The following is a 19,592-nucleotide window of genomic DNA, read 5'->3' on the forward strand; positions in this document are numbered from 1 at the left end:
TGAACTTAGACATGCTGCTTTATCGGAGTATGTTCTACATGTGAATTGACAATAGATTCTAAGGTTTATTGTGAGGATTGTATGGAATTGGGATGGGGCCTTTGAAATGGTTCAGCAGGTAAAGGCTAAGCCTGACACCCTGAGTTTAAAATCCCTGAGTCCCACATAATGGAAATAGAGAACCTATTTTTATAAATTGTCCTTTGACCTCTACAAGTATTCTGTGGCATGTTTATGCACACACACATACAGATACATTATTTTTAAAAGATCTATTTACTATGTATACAGTGTTCTGTCTACATATATGTATGTACACCAGAAGAGGGCACTAGGTCTCATTATACATTGTTGGGAGCCACCATGTAGTTACTGGGAATTGAACTCAGGACCTCTGGAAGAACAGCTAGTATTCTTAACCTCTGAGCCATCTCTTCAGCCCCCACAAATACAAATTTTAATGGGATATTCTAATATATATATAGATAGACATAGAATCTCACTGCCAGTTTCATAGAGTACTTGCTCATTTTCATTCTTTATCCTGGTGAAGCAGTCTTTATCCTGTAAAGATTGTGACTTTACAATCTTAGAAAAGAACCAGCTGACTGTGGACTTTTAACAGCATGTTCAGGCTTCTGAGAGTCACACTCCTGTAAGATGGAAGATTTGTCCTCTCCTTGTGTCCTACCTCTAGCAGTTAATCCACAGTAGGGAAAATAAGAATCAGTTCCTTTCCATATCAAAGCTTAATACTAATTCTTGACTGAGCTTTGATCTCCAGTGGACCAGTGTTACTGAGGTTTTCTTTTGTTTTTATGTGTCCCAACCTTGCCTCCCCTCTTCATTCCTGGGGCAGGGGACAAAGACAACAAAACTAAGAAGAAAGGAGTGGGGCCAAGTATAGAGGAAAAGTCAGTAAAAATTACCAGCATACCCTGACTCAAAGAAAGTCCTCCCATTGTCCCCAAAACTGCCAGCTTAATGAGGTTACCTTGAAGTATGTTCCAGAAGTTTGTGGAAAAGAAACTGAAATAAAGCAAAATAATCTCCCCGACATGGGCAGTTTCCTGAACATACACCACATGCCCAAGTCTGGCTAGTGAATTGCCTTCTGAAATGATGAATTTTGAACACCTCCAACTTAGTAGCTAGCCAGGATATCGGCCTCCAAGATCAGCTCTGTCCTTAAGGTAAAGCACATGAACTTGATAACCAGGCCCAGATCAGGAGTGAGGGCCTCCCTTTATCACTCTCGGGTTTGTTCTAGCCAATTCTTGCTTTATTCTAAGAGATTTTCTTTCTTTTTTATTTTTTTTTTTCCAGATACGATCTCATTGTGTCTCCTTGAATGCCTGGAACTCACTTTGTAGACCAGGCTGCCCTGGAACTCACAGATTCACACATCTTGACCTCCCTGGTCTTCCGGACATGTGCACTATTCCCGTCTCTCATGAGAAATGCTAATTTCTTGGCCCTAAGTGTCCTAGTGAGGAGTAGACCTGTCCAAAGGTTACAAAGTAAAGCCCTAGGTCAAATACAGTTCAACATCCCAGCCTGTTAGTAGTGTGGCTTTCAAGCCACAGGAGTAGGTCTCTGACCTGGTCTCTTCATTGGCAATAGAAGGGGAAGCAATTTCTACCTCAGGGTCATTTGAATGAAGATTGCTAACAAACATGAACATCATCAGCTCTGCAACTTGGCCAAGAGACATGCTCTGAAGCTGACTTTGGATAACTAAGTAAAAAGGGAGCGTGTTAAAGACCTTGACATCTTCAAAGGAAAGCTCAAGGCTTCTAGGGACTGGCTGCTACAGTCTGCACTGTGGACACTTTGACAGGCAGAAGTCAGGTATGGCACAGATGCATCTCTGAAGCAAATGTCTCACTTGAGCTAAGAGGAAGATGAAGTCAGAATCTACCATTTCCTGCAACTCTTAAATGGAGGTTGCCACCCTTCCCCCTCCAACAGAGGCGCAAAAATAGGGAATTTCTTGAATATTAAAAGGTGTTGAGGCAACCATATCGAGTAACAAATATCCAGTGCATCTAATACTACTTGAAACAAAGACACCAGCCACAGAGCAATGTGAAACCGAAGGCAACACACGACAGGAATACTACATTTCACCAGTTTATTCACTGAAATAAAAATCCAAATACCAAGAGGTCCTCTCCCAGAGTACTGGTCACCTGTGCAGCATTCTCTCCTTTCCCTCAGCATCTGAACCCTTTTACAAAGAGAGGTAGCTTGCACCTGGGCTTCATTCCAGTAGAGCTGGAGGATTTATGACACACTAAAAGAAGCCACCAGACAGGGCTTCTGGGCAACCCACTTCTATCCCGTTCCTCCTTTTCTCTTGGTTAGAATACAAAAGTGACCAGTAACCACTTTGTGATCTTGTAACTCAGTATTCAAAGCTATCCCAGTTCTGATATGAAGTGTTTTCTAAAGGTTGCCGAGTTTAGCTGATGAGGCCTTTAGTAAATGATTGGACCACTATCCAATGGGGGAGGGGTGCTCAGGCTTCCTCGGCAATTTAGTCCATTCATAGATTTGTAATTTTATAGCATGGAGAGGTGATAACTCGGAGGTGGGCCCTGCTTGAAGGGAGTAGGATATCCTTCTTGGGAATATCTTATTTGAAGGTATTTTATTCCCAGCCCAGACTTCAGGTTTCTGCTTCCTGGTAGGCATAAGGAAGTCATCCTTCTAGCAAGATGACTCAGCTTTGGCTAAAAACCCACAGCAATGGATGGATCAGCCAACTCTGAGCTGAACCATCTGAGCCCAAATAGATGTTCTTTACGTTACTATTCTTTCATATTTTGTCACTGCCTCAGCAACAACAAGCAAAACAAAAACGAAAAACCAAGCACAGAAGTCATTTCTCAAGAAGGGCAAGCCAGAACCGCAGATGCAGATGGCTGGGTACTTGGGAGCCTATGCAGACAGCCTGAGCCCTGAACTGCTCTTTTATGTTATGGAAAACACTCCCATCTTGTCTGAGCCACTGTGTCTTACTTCTTTGGGGCTCATTGTGTCTTAGTGAAGCAGGAGGTAGTTCCCAAAGGTGCCAGCTGGGCTTGGTGGCTTCCCAAGTGCTTGTCTCTCAAGAGTCCAAGACATCATCATCGTCCTGTGCGTAGGAAAATCCAAGGAATGCACTGGAGGCCCCAGAACTGCTGGCCATGGTGTCAGGGGTGCAGCCAATGGACTTGGACACAGCTTCCTGGGTGAACTCTGGGTCAAAGTGTTTCAAGTCAGCGGGTCCTTCCTGTCAGTAGAAGCCAAGGGTGAGAAGGGAGGCAGGGATCAGAGTCAACTAAGGATCCCAGAGCTGGAAGAGGGGTATCAGGCCTTCCTGTCTCAGTCCTCCTGGTCCTTCATATTTAACAGTATCTCATGCCCCACACCATCCTCAGACAAGCCGTTAGTCATGTCTACATCCTAAATGCTTACTGTATGCTCAGCTCATAGCACTGGGAATATGGGAGGACAAAGTAACCTCTACTTTCAAGGACTGAACACAACAGAGGAAAGTCAGGAGGATCATTTAGAGGACTAATAAAGTCCTAGATAATAGAGGTAAAATAAGGTAATGTGGTGGGGACACTGGGGCAGGCAGGCCATATCGGAGGGAAATGGGAAAAAAATGATCACAGACAAACAGCACAGTGGTGCACATTTGAATCACATCTCTTGGGAGGAGAAGACAGGGAGATTAGAATTCCCAGGTTATCCTTGGCTACAAGGTAAGTTTGAGGTTATCTAGGAGTACATAGATCCTGTCTTTAAAAGCACACAATGCTGGCCATAGTGGTTGAACCCCCTTAATCTTCAGACTAGGGAGACAGAGACAAGTGGTTCTCTATGAGTTTCAGGCCAGCCTGGTCTACTGCTGTACCTACATAAAGAGTTCTAGGACAGCCAGGGACAGGGAAACATAGTCAGACCCTGTCTCAAAAACAGATAATAGATTCTCCATTTCCACTCCTATATATATATATATGTATATATATATGGCTAACATGGGCTAGTCATGTGACTACCCAGTCATCATACTGCCAACTAACCAAAGGCTTGTAAAAGGTACCTTAGGAGGTGTCCCTCTCGGTACTCTGAGGCCACCGTATACACAGGCTCAAAACTGGCTTGATGGAGGTGAAGAGGAGTCAGGAAAACACCACAAGTGAGATAATCCCAGACCATTAGCACCAGCTGTTTCACTGTTAACCACAGGTTGAGGCTCCACAGAGAAATGCTGGCCTGGTATACTCTGAAAAACCCATAGACTCCAGGTAGAAGCTTATTCAGGGCCCAGAGAGACTACTCAGTAGTTAAGAGTGCTTGGTGCTCTTGCAGAGGACTTAAGTTTGGTTTCCAGCACCCTCTGGAAAGCTACACAACCACCTTTAACTCCAGCTCTAGGGAATCTGATGCCCTCTTCTGGCTTCCGCTGGGCCCTACACCATACCAGTCTGCACATATTCACCTATATAGTATGTACTCAATTAAAATAAAATCTTTAAAAAGATTGTCGTTTAGAGGGCAGGAACAAAGCAATACTGTGTTCCTGCAGAGGAGACACTGCCCCTGGGGTTTCTGACATAATCAGGTGAGTGGTGGTGGAAGGCTCTGCAGAGCTGCTTTAGCCTGCAGGTCTTGGACTGAGGAAACAAATGAGCCACGGCTTCCAGCTTCTCAGAAGGGCCACAGGGTGCAGTGGTCCAGCCCAGGCTCAGAGTTCCTGGACCAGAATGTGAATTTCTCTCATGCTCCTTGGCTAACATTAGCTACGTAGGTCTTGACAACCAATTCGTTTCCACTTTCTACAAATGAAGAACGTGGTACTAAAGAAATGTGGACAAGCTCTCAACAGTAATAGCAGAACCAGGAATCCTCCCCCATGTCTCGCTGGAAGGCCCATACATCACTGTATTTTCCTATATCTCTTCTAGGATTCTGTGAGCATTCTATCTTGTGAACCAACATTCCTAAAAGGAACCACACCTGCCATCAGTCTGATTAACTGATTAAAACTTCAATAATTATAGAGAGGTTGGGACGTTGCAGGTCTAGAACCTAATTACAATTTACCTTGAGCTGTCATTAGCCATTCCTCTCCATTATCAGGATTCCTTACCCTCTTCTGTGTCTGACCTAGCATCCTGTGGCTAACAGATAAAGTTTTGTTTGTTTTCTTTTTAAGATTCATTTATGTGAGTACATTGTTGCTCTCTTCAGACACACAGGAAGAAAGGGAGCATCAGATCTCATTACAGATGATTATGAGTCACCATGTAGTTTCTAGGAATTGAACTCAGGACCTCTGGAAGAGTCATCAGTGCTCTTAACCACTGAGCCATCTCTGTAGCCCAGATAAAATTAGTGGAATGCATAAAAGACCATAAGAATGTCTTTAGTAGATGTCTCCATTTTGCTGTAACCCACCTACCTAATGTTTCCACCAGAATATTTGAAGAGTGCCTTGATTATGACTTTCTTTGTTCTTTTATTATACAATTTTCATGAAACTGTCGCTATACCATCTTTACTGTCATTTTAAGTCCCAAGAAAGAAAACAAAAGCCGGGGTATAACTCAGTGATAGAGTACTTGTCTAGCATGTGAGGCTCAGTTCCATTCCCAAGACAAAAATAAAATCTGAAAGGAAAGTAACGTCTCAGGACCCTGCACTATAGATCCTATCTGACAACATTTTATCAAGAACCTGGTGCTAGAACCTAGTCCCCAGTGAGCAGTGTCTCAGACTGGTGGCCTCTTGTGAACCCTGGAGTCTGTTAGTCAGGATGAGTGACGAGTCAGACTTATCAGAAAACTCCAGGAGGAGAGAGCATCCAGGTATCATCAAATGATGATGATTTTGTCCCAAGAGCAAGCCGGGGGTGGGGGCGGGCTTGGTTCTAGGCTTGTCTTTGGAAACTGCATTTGTAGAGATTTTAGGCATGCGCTCATAGCTTCACACCTATACTGCCAGGCCAAAGGCAGCAGTAGCCATTGTTTTCAAACACCTCAGTGGTGCGCAAATCCCACGGTTAAGAATCTCACTATTGCTGGCCTTGGCATGTGTAGTCCTTCCTCGCTGCAGGGCAAACTAACCTTAGTCTATATGGGTTCCCTCAACTGCTCTGTCATCTTCGCTTTTGCAGCTCCTCCACAGATTCATATTCATTTGTGATGTAGCATTGCATTGAATATAATCACATGACAGAGACAGGTGGATCTCTGACTTTGATGCTAGCCTGATACACAGAGTGAATTTCAAGATAGCCAGGGGCTACATACAGAGTCCCCATCTCAAAAAAATGTGCATGTGTTTGTTTGTATGCATGTATGTATGTATGCATGTACACACACACACACACACACACAAAACTGGTGATAGCTGGCCCTGGTGCTTGGTTTGAAGCCAGCCAGGAATATAGGGATAATAAGATAGTATCTAGACTCCTGGAAAAATAAGGAAAAAGAAATCTAGTGTCACATTCATGGGCAGGAACTCCCCAAAGAAAAAATGAAGATAGGGAACGAGTCCTGGCAGTGTCTGGGTGTGGAAGGGAGTCTGCCAACTGTTGGCTGGTGAGAAACCCAGCAATTTCCCCCTTGCTGCTTTCAACTTCACCTTACACACTTTGCACAAGGATACATGTAACTTTTATCATCAGGAAAGGGTCTAAAGATATGGCTCTGCCTAGGTGTACCACTGTGACACAGAACACTAGAAAGGTCTGTACAGGCACTGGGTGGGGGTGACCAGTGCCTGTGAAGGCAACATAGGAGGATCCTAAGCTTAAGGCTACTCTGGGCTATCACGTCTCAAAAACAAGCATTGTATCAGTTTTGTGGGGTTGGCGATGAAAGATGAAGGAGCAGCCATGGCTCATCCTTCTAGGGCTGAACTAGCCTCCAGGGGCTAGAGCCAGTTCGGATTCCTGCTGCCTTGCACAAATCCCTGGGACTCTCCAGTCCTTGGCTTTGCCAGTTATGTAAAGCTAGTCGGCCTAAATTCTACCAGCCCTGGGAATCCAGAAGCCAAAATCTGGAGAGAACCCTGTGCTTGCTTACCACGTTTGGGTTGAAAGGTGGAGTCAGCCTCTTGTGGTACAGATCATCCCAGTTTATGGGACTGAAGAACATATGGTTCTTTATGTCGAGCTGTAGAAATAAGGCACTGATCAGAAGCAGTCCTCGCCATAGCAGCTCCCAACTGGTACCTACTATTGGCCACCAACTAGATGACAGACAGACAGATATAGACCTTTGCAGCTCTGGCTAGTCTACCCAGTTAAGAGAGCATTCAGTCAACAGACATCTCACCTCCCACATCATCTGAACCTGAATTCTTCCCTACAGCACAGTTAGATTTTCCACAGTTAGAGTTCAGCACCCACGCCGTACCAGGCTCTGGAGGCATTTCTGTGAGCAAAGCTTCGAACTGGTTATAGAGGGCTAGGGTAAGCAGGGGGCGCTTGAAGACAACCCCCAACTTCCACACAAATTAATACATCTTGATTCTTCAGAATGCAATCCAGAGATATAGAACAAGCCCACACTCACTAACGAAGACATGAGGAGTAAAGGCCCATGAATAACCCCAGATTTCCAGAGTCCCAGAAGTGAGGAGTGAGTCCTAGGCATGATTCCCCACTTCTTTCCTAACATCCCTTCCCTTCCAGCAGGGTCCTCCGTCTGTGTGCTTTGCACTGAACAGTTCTGCAGCTCCTTCTATCAGTACAGCCTTCCAGAGGCTTGACTCATGTGAACACAGCATAGTTTATCTAAAGAGTCACAGGCATGTTCTAAGATGCAAACTTCTCTTTGGAAGGAAGGGAATCCGTCTACAGAGAAGTCTGGATCTTTAAGCTGGCTGTGGGAACAGACAGGCAGATAGCCAAAACGTTCTCACCCGTCACAGTACCTGGCATGGAGATCCTTTAGTGTATATGATACAAACCCACGTTCTATGCCAGACATGGGTCAAAAGCTGGGCTATCCGTAGAGGTGGGGAGGGGGGCAGTACTGGAACCTGTCCTTTAGATGCCACATGTGGAAGTCAGAGAACAACTTTGGGGAGTCAGTTCTTTTCTGCCATCTGGATCCTGAGAATTGAACTCAAGTAGTCAGGCTTGATAGCTGGCAGCTTACACCCAAACTCTCTTGCTGACCCTGAGATGATCTTACAGTGAGTAATAACTAAGATCATCTTTAAAGTGATGCCTTAATCTTTTTTTAAAAAATTTTAGATATTTGTGAAAAGCAAGATATCTGTGAAGTCCCTCTGCACAGAAGCAGAGGGATCTAAGAATACTTAGATCATACCATGCCTCTGCTCAGCAGACACACTCTTTCTTGCCATTCTCCTCCCTGTTCATCCTACAAGACTCTTGCATATGCTGTGCCCACGGCTGGGGAGCCTTCTTCTGGCTCTTTGCATGGCTCCTCATATTCCAAGTTCGACTTGTCACCTCCTTAGAGAGGACATGTCTGGCCGTGCCAGTGTGAGATGGTGTGGTCCCCATACACTCTCCTTTTCTATCTCTGTTCATCCTTCGTTTCCTTCCTGAAATTCATCGCACTTGGTGACAACTGCACAGAGGTTCTGCTCTTTGTCCGTCTTCCACCTTCAAGCTTAACCATACCAGAGACCATGCCATAGGGTCATTAAATCCCTAGCACCTGCCTCAGCACTGGTACAAACGAGTGTTCAGCAAATATTGGCTGACCCAAAAGTTCTGCATTTTTTACGAACATAGGGGCTAGGGAGATGGCAGTTGGTAAAGTGCTTGAGGACCTAAGTCTGGATCGCTAGCACTTAGGTAAAGGCTGAGGATGAGGGCATATTGTCTAATCTCAGAGCTGAGGAGGCAAAGACAGGAGGCTCCCTGGGATTCACTGGGCAGCCAGTATAGCCAATTGGCAATCTACAGGTTCAGCAAGAAACTCTGTCCCAAGAAATAAAGTAGACTATTGGAGAAGACACTTGGCATCAACCCCTGCCCTACACACACACACACACACACACACACACACACACACACACACACGCACAAAGAGTGGGGGAGGGATGGAAGGGGAAGGAGAGAGGGGAAAGGAAAAGAGAGAGAGCTCAACTGACAGGAAGGTAATTTCTAGGAAGATGCACTAGACCCATGCTCTTCTGCTTGGTCACCTACAAAGTCTTCCTTGGAACCCAGCCGCTGCCTCTGGTCCTTGTGGAGAAGGCCTTGCAGGAGGTCACAGGCAGCCACTGTCCGCCCTCCAGGGATCTGTAGCGGCTGGTGCAAAATGTTCTCATACATCTGGGCCACGTCTGTGTTGAAGAAGGGGGGCTAGGGAGACAGGGAGAAAAGCTGAAGGTTCAGCCGGAAAGGGGTTTCAGAGTGTTAGAGCACGCTGGATAGCCCAGAGGATTTGTCCGGGCCTGTGTCCAGGGCCACAGCTCATGGGGCAGATAGAGAGAGAAAGGACCTCCAGGCTTCCAGTGCTGGACAAAGGATTGCTGAGAAAGTCACAGGGTTTCTCACTCCATGGGAAGCTCCCGGAGCGCCTTGGACCACCTGTGCACTAAGTATTTTATTCTCACCTTACTCATCTCTTCCTGGCCTCACAGCCATCTTCTGCCAGAGGCTTCCGGCAGATGAGAGAAGACAAAGCTGGAGACCATTAAATCATAGCTAAGAAAAGAACAGGGCGGGCTGGAGAGATGGCTCAGCAGTTAAGAGCTCTGACTGCTCTTCCAGAGGTCTGGAGTTCAATTCCCAGCAACCACATGGTGGCTCACAACCATCTGTAATAGGATCTGATGCCCTCTTCTGGTGTGTCTGAAGACAGCTATAGTGCACTCATATACATTAAATACATAATTTTAAAAAGAGAAAAGAGCAGAGCTCTAGACTACCTTCATAGTCTACCCCTCCTTGCTCTTCCTCCAGCTCTTCTGCCCACTGGTCCTTCTACGTGCTCAGAACTGATTCTTTCTGCAGCACCAGGCCAGGCGGCACCAGGCCATGCTGAAGAACTCAGCCAGAGGAAATCCAGCCTCAGGAAGGTGTACACAGCTTCCACCTAAGCATATATCCCAGGGTGGCTCCCAATCTATCAGCACTGTGACCTTTCAACCTCAGTTTCCCTCTTGGCACAATAAAAGTGGTTACTCTCCAAAAAGGGCGTGTTATAAATGGAAGCTGCTAAACTCACTTTACATAAAACAGGGACCACCCTCAGCTATCCCAAGCCACACGTGCCCTGTAGACATATCTGTTGACTCACCAGGCCATGTAGCATTTCATAGAGGACCGCCCCTAGGCACCACCAGTCCACTGTTCGATCATAAGGCTCTTTACGAAGAATTTCTGGAGCCAAGTACTGTCGAGGAAGTATAGTTATTTGAGGACCCCCTAGTCTCACCTTCTCTATAAACAAGGAACTCAAAGGAGAACATCAGCAGAGGGTTGTTTCTGCCATCAAAATGTCATAGCTTCTCACTTGCTCACTAGAGGTCTGGTTGGTGACGGGCCCTTTGCAGTGCACTGGGGCACACCAGAAATCAGACAAGACTGTCCTGCATGGTTATGCGTGTTGTATATCTCACAAGAGTACCAGCCAAAGGGGTAAAGGGATCTACAGCCTGTCTGTGACCTCCTCACCAAGCCAGATCTGCCGTTCAGAAGCAGCCAAGCCTTCTTAATTATATATGGTCACCTATAGGCTACCTGTGTCCCAAGACTGGGAAAGCCTTGGCAGCACCTCACAGGGCATCGAGGTGACAGAGGGGCAAAGCTAAAGGAATGTGGCATACCTCTGTTTGGATACCTTAATGCCAGGGGAGAAGGTCAGAAAGAGGTACATTCCAGGCCATCCTGATGGGAACATGCCAGGGAGCCATCCATGTCTGGCACAGGGAAAAAAGCTGAGACACTGCAGTGTTTCAGCCCATCCTAGGGGCTTGATGATCTCTTAGCCTGGAGTTCTTTGCTGCTTGGGAATGGAGTCCCAGCCACAGAAAAAGCTGCCCTAAAGGACTATATGGGTCTATGGAAAGGGAGAAAACCATACAGCTCTGAGCCGTCTTCAGTGTATGTATCTAGAAAGAGCACTTGACCCGCCAGAACTTTGGCTTCTGTATCCTTAAATGGAAACATGATCAGAGTGGTAGCTGGAGATATCCTTGGTGTATAGGCATGAAGACCTATATCTAAATCCCCAGCAGTCACATACAAGCCAGTATATGTGAGATGGCTTATGTTTGTAGCCCCCGTGATAGGCCACAGGGTTGGGGTAGACACAAGCAGATCTCTAGATTGTTGGTCAGCTACCCTAGCCAAACGGAAGGACTCCAAGTTCAGTTTGGAACATTTTCTCAAAAAAATAATGTGAGAGTGATTAGGGAAGACACTTGCCACCATCTACTGACCTCTATACACATGTACACATGAGCCTGTCTATAACACACACACACACACACACAAACACACACACAGTAGGAAAAAAAGACATGGAGTCCCTACTGGGGACACAGGATCAAAGGTAGAAACTCTTGTCTGTGTGCCTGGGACTTCAGCCGTGACATTTCTAGAAGAAGGAACCTCTATCTACATGAGTAGCAATTCCATATCTCCCCGCCCCCTATTGCTAGTTGTGCCCAAGGAAGAACTGACTATTGTCAGTCTTTGGTCAGCTTCATCCAGTACCCTACGTACAAACATAGCTAATGGTACCTGCTGGGAGAGGTTGCCAGACCATCAGCTCCCTGAGTACCAACTGGAGGAACCCCTCTGAAGGTCCAGAACAACTTTGCAGGCTAATGGAGACAAACAGGGAGGCTCTAAAGCCCTGCCCCAGGGTGAACAGAGAGGAGCAGCTCCACTTTTCAGCCTCAGTCCTTTGCCCCTCCTGATGCTTGCTCAAGCTACAGGAGCCCTCCAGGTTCAAGGGTCAACATCCAAGACTGTGGGTGTTCAAGGAAAGGTTTTATACCCAAGGCAAGTCAGATAGACATATGAATTCCTGCCTAGATATGCAATATTTACTGATTGATTGGTTGATTGATTAATTGGTTGGCAGAGATCTACTTGTCTCCCCCTTTGAAAGCTGGGATTAAGAGCATGTGTCAACATGTCATAGCATTGCCCGTTTCTTTTTTCTTTGTGTGTATTTGGTGCTGGGAATCTAACCCAGGGCCTTGACCAATGCTTTACCATCAAGCTACGACCCCATTCCTGTCTGTTTTGCTTTTCTTAAAGACTTATTTAATTTTACTTTATGTGTATGGGTGTTTTGCCTACATGTATGTCTGTGTGCCACATGTGTGTAGTGCCCACAAATGCCAAAAGAGGATGTCATATCATCTTAAACTGGAGTTACAGATGTCTGTAAACTGCCCTGGGGTTCTAGTACCCAATTCCTGATCCCCTGCAAGAGAAATAAATGCTCTTAACTGCTGAGACATCTCTCCATCCCTGTCTTTATACATACATACATACATACATACATACATATACACACATACATACACACATACATACATGTATAGACACATGTATACACACATACGTATGATTTATTTATTTCAATTTTGTATGTATGGGTGTTTTGCTTGCACCACTTACATGCAGCATCCCTGGAGGCCAGAAGAGGGCATTGAATCCTTTGGACCTGGATTTACAGACAGTTGGAAGCTGCCGTGTTATTGTTGGGAACCAAAGCCAGGTTCTTTGGAAAAAGGAACCACTGCTCTTAACCACTGAGCCATCTCTCCAGCACATTACTTTACTTTTTAAAAATATATAGTTTCCTAGCATGCCTGAGGCTCTGAGTTCATCCCCTAGCATCACAATAAATAGATCAAGTTTATATGTATTTGGTTTTGGTTCCGTGGAGTTCCCAGCTGACCTGGAACCTACTATATAATTGAGGCTGCCTTCAAAATCCTGTCCCCACTTCTCAAGCGCTGGAATTGCAGGCGTGCAACCCCACATGCAGCTATAGTTGACCTGTTTCCATTGGGCAGCAGCTGAAATCACCAGAGGTAGCTGGGTCCCCGAAAGCCAGTTCCCTGACACTCACAAGGAAATAAAGATTGAACATAGGGCTGACTCGGGGAAGAGCTTGGGAGAATAAGGCTCTTCTACTGTAGCATTTAGTGTCTGTGATCTCAGCCATTCATGGTCTGCTTTCTCCACAGATTTTCCACATACCTCAGGGGTGCCGCAGAAGGTGGACGTGGTCTCCTCAGGCTCTACACATTCCTTGCAAAGGCCGAAATCTGTCAGTACCACATGACCCTGTGTGGGTGAGAAACGTGGTCACAACTTGGACTCCGCACCCTAGAGTAGTGGCTGTGGGGTACGGTGAGGAGACACAAGCTGTGTGCTTTATGCTGACCCAGATTCATGGCCCGGACGCCAGGAGATCTCAGTGCACAGGCAGTGGGTGTGGCAATCTGGTATCTTCCCTAGTTTATTATGATTCAGGCCTGTTCCCACCACAGGGGCAAGTCCGGCAAGTCTGGGAGGTTCTTTTTGGGTAGCAGTCCTGTTGATGGTGGGCTGGAGTCTGACAAGCCCACCAGCGCTAACTGGGTGTGAGGATGGAGAAGACAGAGAGAGATACCGAGGGGCTCTTATGAGACTCCTGAAGCTGCCATGCTTAATCCTCACAGCATCGCTGGGATTCTACTCTTTTCCAACGTTATGCTGCCCCCTAGAGGACAATCCCCATCCCGCAACTGAGCGCTGAGGGTCATGGAGGCCCAAATCCCCTTGTCTCAATTTATTCCCATCCTAAAGAGCAATCCCTGCTTAGGCCCCAATCCTGTGAAGTGTGTTGAGGCGCCTCTTGCAACCACAGTGTACCAGTTCTGTATATGTATACCGTATACTTTTCTGCACTGATATCTGCTCACGCACATAGACTCCTGTACACATGAGTCTATACATACACATGTGCAATATTACATATGTACATATACACTCAAGAATGAATGCTACCATGTGCGTACATATGTAATACATAAGTACCAATGTATACAGACCATGTTTAGAGAATACAGATTTGAGCTTCATGTATAAACACACACACACACACACACACACACACACACACACCTCACACACCTGGCAGTCCAAGAGAATGTTTTCTGGCTTCAGGTCTCTGCAGAAAATAAGAAAAATAAAACAGCTATTTCCTGAGTGAATTAGGGACTCCGGTCCTAGCAGGAGAACTACTCATGGAAGCTCCCAGAGGTGAATAAGGAAATCCAAGGGTTGACTGCAAACAGAGAACAGTCTTGGAAAAGCCCCACCCCCGCCCAAAGGAGGAGAGTCCTCCTCAGCAAAGGATCGAGTTTACTGGGATGTCACAGCCCACACAGTCCCTGCCTGGTGGAGCAAGAAGGTTCTGGGACTGATGAGTCTTCACCTGTAGATGATGTTGAGAGAATGAAGATAGCCAATGGCGCTTGCCACCTCTGCTGTGTAGAACCGGGCCCGGGGCTCCAGGAACCTGCGTTCCCGCTGTAGATGGAAGAAGAGCTGGAAGACAGAAGAGAAAGATGGCTCCCGGCTCTCCCGGCTCCCAGCTCCGGGCTCCGGGCGCACAAGACAGGGGCCATCAAGACTCTCTGCTCCGTGTAGACTAGTCGCCCTATTCTAAACTGCAGTGTAAACGAACCAAGAGTGCGTGCTGACCCCACCCCTCCGGGCACTTGGGCTCTCTGTGGCTCCGGTCAGCATAATTAATCAGCTACTGTATTCCAGGCTGCAAGTCGGGCTCCTTCACGCCTGTTATTTAATCTTCATGACCATCTTCAAAATCTCTACCGTGATGCCCGTTTCACGCCAGAGAAGGAGGAGTTAAGTGATTTGTGTAAGGTCCCTCAGCTCAGAGTTGGCAGGGCTAGAACTTGACACCAGGTAGTTCAAGACATACCTTGTGTATGTGGGGGGAGGGTGTGTTAGAACAGGGAGTAGACTATATGTAACCCAGCCTGGCCTTGAACTCACAGTCCTTCGACCTCTGTATCCCATATGTTGGGATTACATGTGAGGCACAGCATGTAATACATGCCCAGCAAACGTGTGCTTTTTTTTAAGCATTAGGATATCACATGGATCAGAGCTCCTGGTTTGGTCTTTGTGAGTTTCGAAGCCATCATTTAGGGGTGTGCAGCATGAAGCCTCCCCTGCTGGACTCAGGCTGAAGAACACTGGGTTCCAGGTGAAACCTGATGCACCTGAGGGGAGCCCCACTAAATTTTGCCCCTTGCTCAGGGAGACAAAGCGAAGCCCGAGATTGTGCCCAGCAGGTCCCTGCCCTGTTCTGGGGTTAGCAGGTGGCTCGGGCCTCTACTCGGGCAGTGATATCAGGATACTGAGATGGCTCGGTGGTTAAAGTGAGGACCCTCCTCTGACCTGAAATGGGCATCACAGAGTCCAGATCCCCAGAAACCAATATAAATGCCATGTGGCCGTGCCTGCCTATCTGAAACTCCTCCTTAAAAGATGGAGATGGAGGGACATCAGAGCAAGCTGGCTAGCAAGACTAGCCACATGTCAAGCTCTGGGTCTGCTTACAAGACCCAGGCTTGATGAAAAAGATGGAAGAGAACCTGGGGATGACCTATGACGTCAGTCTCTGGCCTCTACGTGCAAATGCACACATGCTCACATGTTTGCCCTGCACATAAAATGTAAGTACAATACACACACATGGAAATAAATAAGATTTTTTCCCCTTTGTATTTTTTCAAGACAGGGTCTCTCTGTGTAGCCTTGGCTATCCTGGAACTCACTCTGTAGACCAGGCTGGCCTCAAACTCACAGAAATTCACCTGCCCCTGCCTGCCTGATGCTGGAATTAAAAGTGTACACCACCATTGCCCAGCTAAGTAAGATTTTCAAGGAAATGATAGTAATGGGTAATCTCTATCCTGTGGCCTGGGTGTGGGAAATGTCAGTATTGGAAATAATGACCACCCATTTTCTCTCGGCAGTGACCTTTCTTATGAGAGTGAGTCTGAACCACCTTGCGTGGGAAAGGCCAGGAAGTACAGCCGCAGGTGTGGAAAGGACCTGCCTGGTATAGACTGGGTTGTCTTGAGAGGTGACTTACTGAGCTCTGTTTCTTGGGCTACCAAGTGGGGTCTGTTGTCGGGGTGCAGTGGGGTACATGGTGGGCAGGTGGGAGAGCAGCTCCCTTTCCACGGTCCACTCACCTCTCCCCCGTTGACGTAGTCAAGCACGAAGTAGAGCTTCTCTGGGGTCTGGAAGGAGTAGCGCAGGCCCACAAGGAAGGGGTGCCGCACGTTCTTCAGGAGCACATTGCGCTCTGCCATGATGTGGCTCTGCTGTGGTCACAGACAGGGGTCCATGTCACAGTCTGGTCCATTCCAGGGGACCTTGTTTATGGAAATGTCCTGCCCAAGACTTTCTGCCTTGGTTCAAATGCCTACACAGGTTCTCAATGGTCTCCAGCCTTCTTCCCTGTCTAGTGCTTAGAAGTCAGTGTCTTGAGCCTCAGTCCCGGCCACTTCACACTAGTGTAACTTCAGAAACCCCTGCCCTGGGGTGACAAGAAAAGCGTATACTATGGCAAAACTCATGACTGACTCTGCTATTTTATCCATCTGAAAAGCCTCCCTTTCTCCCTGCTCTGTGTGTGTGTGTTCCAGAGAGTCTGTAATAAGTTGATGACCGATGCTTCCCTTAGCCCCTCTCCTTTATCCTTTGAGACAGGGTCTCACTGGACCTGTCTCTGCAGTACTGGGATTAGAGAGACACACTGCCATGCTTAACATTTATGTAGGTTCTAGGGGATCAAACTCAGGTCCTCGAGCTTTCCCAGGGAGTATTTTACTGCCTTTAGCCATCTCCCATGCCACGTTTATTTCTCAAACTATCGGAGTGCTATTTACTGTCAGGCTGTGTTCAAGGCCATTCATGCAGGAAGACCTCCCTTCCAAACTGGCCCAACTGAAGGAACCCTTTGAAGAGGGCATGGTGTGAACCCAGTGTGCATTTGGGAGCCTGATACCTAGAGAGGGCAGAGAGTTGGTCCGTCAGAGGATCCTGTTATAGACAAGCCTTTTCATCCTTCATGGGGCTCCTAGGGAGATGGCTTGGCTTGCCTTCCTCAAGAAAGGTTAGGGTCCTGTGTGCTGCTGAACTTTCTGAGTTGTTTCCACCAGACTTCTCAGAGATGGGACCATCTTTGGAAGCCCCCGCCCCCCAGGCTGGAGATCAAGAAGCAGGAAGGGCAGTGAGCTTTCCTGAGCTCTGGTACCTCTTTATTCTTTAAGATGGATTTCTTTTGCAGCACCTTCACTGCATAGAAGGCTCCGTCTGACTTGCGCTTGGCCAGTAGGACCTGAATAAAGGAAAGATATAAGATGTCAGGGATGATGAGGTTCCCCTGACAGCCCCCACACTCATTTTCCAGGTACATGGCACATGAGCCTTCACTTAATATGCTAATGGAGACAGCAGGTGGGAGGAAGAGAACCCAGCCTCCCACAGTTCTTACCTACCCTGCCATAGTTCCCTTTGCCAATGACTTTGAGGAAATCAAAGTCTGTGGGTCGGGCACTGTGGGCAGAAGAGCAAGGATTAGCCTTTGGAAGCTCAGGAAGCCAGGATTCTGGTTAACTTCAGACCCGGAAAAGGCAGGTGGTCTGGCAGGAGCCTTATGGCCTTACCCCTGAATAACATGTCTCAGGACCCAAAGAAACTTAAAAGACTCAGCCTTACACACCTCCCTCCTCCTACCTAGCTCACAGACCAGTTAATATTGGGAGAGACAAATCAGGTACATGGTGCAAAAGGCAGTCTGCCCATCCGTCCCCCACCCCCATCCCTGCCCCCACACCCAGTAGGAGAAGGGCCTGGAAGGTTGCCGATAGTGCAGATGTTTGGGGTCATTCCAGGCAGAAGGCTCAACCTGGGTCAAGGCAGAGAGGTTAATGAGCGATGAAGCTGGGTGGGCATAGGGGAAGAGGGTTCTGGGCCAGCTGGCAAAGGCTTTGAGTACACCAGGGACCGTAGATTTTCTTTCTAAGGAGAACCAGCCATGGGACAGCCAGGTAGGAATTTTGTCTTCGAAACCAGAACTCACTTTGGGTTGGCTGATGGCCCCAGGTTGATGTTCCCATTGGCCCTAGAGGGCTGAAGACATATAAAGAAAGAAACAATGAGGATCGGCAAGCCCCCTCTTTTTCCTTTGACCTAGGCCCCAGTTCTGCCAACATCACTACTAGCTTACCCCTCCCCCGCCCTCCCCACCCTCATTTCTCCTTTGGTTTTTGTCTCTTATGCCCACCTCTCACTCCTCCATCTAACCATCCACATCTAACAGACCATGACAATTATAAAGAAAGAAAATGAAAACCAGAGAGGAGTTGCTCAAGGCCTCACAGGCAGCCGGGGTGGGATTTGAACCATGTATTTTCAAAGCCAATGTCATAATTTTTTTTCTAACCAAATTTACTTCTTGTAACACCACCCCCACCAGCTAAATCTCTCTTCAGTTTTCCTTGCAAGTGGCCATCCCAGTGAATTCACACTAACCTGGAAGATCCGACTTCTGGTAGCAAGCCCATGGAGCTGGTCAGTATCTCTACAGATTTCCTCAGCCTTGGGAGAAAGTGAGTCCCTGGTGCAGGGTGCTGGGTATTGGGAAAAGGATCAAGAACCACTTACCTGTGGGCTAGGAACTCCAACTGGGCTGGAGGCCATTCTGTAGCTGTGATCAGGTAGGCTCTGGGGGCACAGGGAAGGACAGGAACGAAGGAGGTTGGCCTTCCATTCCAAAAGCCAGCAGTCCATGTATGGGTAGGACAAAGGACATTTGCCAGCCCAGCCTTTCTCACTAAACAAGTCAGAGGAGTGGACAGGGACAGAGGGTGGATCCTTCCTGGTTGGGTCTCTGTAAAGGTTGGGGACATCCAGGACAAAAGGACCCTTTCGGTTCATAAAAGTTCCAGAACTCCAAGGTGGCCAGGGCAGGAAGGACCCTTGCAGGCCTCAAGCTGAATATTTCCCTATACTTCTCAGTGAGGAACCCCAAATCTTTTAAAAGGCATTATGTACTTTTGTTTCTCTATTGTTTTAGACAGGGTCTTACTTGGGAGCTCCTGCTGGCCTTGAACTTGCTATAAATCCTAGGCTGGCCTAGAACTGCCTTAGCCTCCCAAATGGTGAGAATGAGGAAATAGGCCACCACACTTGATTTAGAAAAGGACTTCCCAGGGTCCCACCTTTTGTGGGTAGATTGGGCTTCCCAGACTCCCACCTAGGCATGTTAGCGACCCCGAATTCTCATGGTCACTACCAGGCTAAGCTCTGTGTTGAAGACAACCCTCTGGCCCCTGCACTTTCTCCAGTGTCCAGTAACAGCAGCTGCACTGGACTTTGGACTAGAATCACAGAGTTCCCCGAACAGCCAGTGTGCACTGAGGTCAGATGGTAGAAGCAGTGGGCAGCTGGTCTATGTGCCCAGCGGCACAGTAGACGTGGTTGACTGTCTAGGATTTGGTTCAGGGCCTTGGAACCTCCTAGAACCTACCCCTCCCACAGG

At 47.4% G+C, this 19,592-nt stretch overlaps 1 protein-coding gene across 3 annotated transcripts; it reads right to left on the reverse strand.

Moving 5' to 3' along the window:
• Nucleotides 1-3,112: 3,112 nt before the first annotated feature.
• On the reverse strand, nucleotides 3,113-18,751 carry SGK2 (serum/glucocorticoid regulated kinase 2; the record flags this gene model as incomplete). Of its 3 annotated transcripts, none has more annotated exons than XM_080924835.1 (12): nucleotides 3,113-3,277; nucleotides 7,089-7,178; nucleotides 9,197-9,352; nucleotides 10,293-10,388; nucleotides 13,220-13,306; nucleotides 14,138-14,174; nucleotides 14,442-14,554; nucleotides 16,237-16,365; nucleotides 17,304-17,387; nucleotides 17,548-17,605; nucleotides 18,132-18,181; nucleotides 18,716-18,751. In XM_080924835.1, the coding sequence occupies 12 exons, from the start codon at nucleotides 18,749-18,751 to the stop codon at nucleotides 3,113-3,115; spliced, it is 1,101 nt and encodes a 366-aa protein (XP_080780961.1). The 3 variants fall into 3 exon arrangements, with proteins under 3 accessions (XP_080780961.1, XP_080780960.1, XP_080780962.1); XM_080924834.1 differs by having other exon boundaries at nucleotides 16,237-16,368; XM_080924836.1 differs by lacking the exon at nucleotides 13,220-13,306 and having other exon boundaries at nucleotides 16,237-16,368.
• Between the last annotated feature and the right edge of the window lie 841 nt (nucleotides 18,752-19,592).

The sequence above is a fragment of the Micromys minutus genome (assembly GCF_963924665.1).
Source record: "Micromys minutus genome assembly, chromosome: 11".
NCBI classification, from domain to species: Eukaryota; Metazoa; Chordata; class Mammalia; order Rodentia; family Muridae; genus Micromys; species Micromys minutus.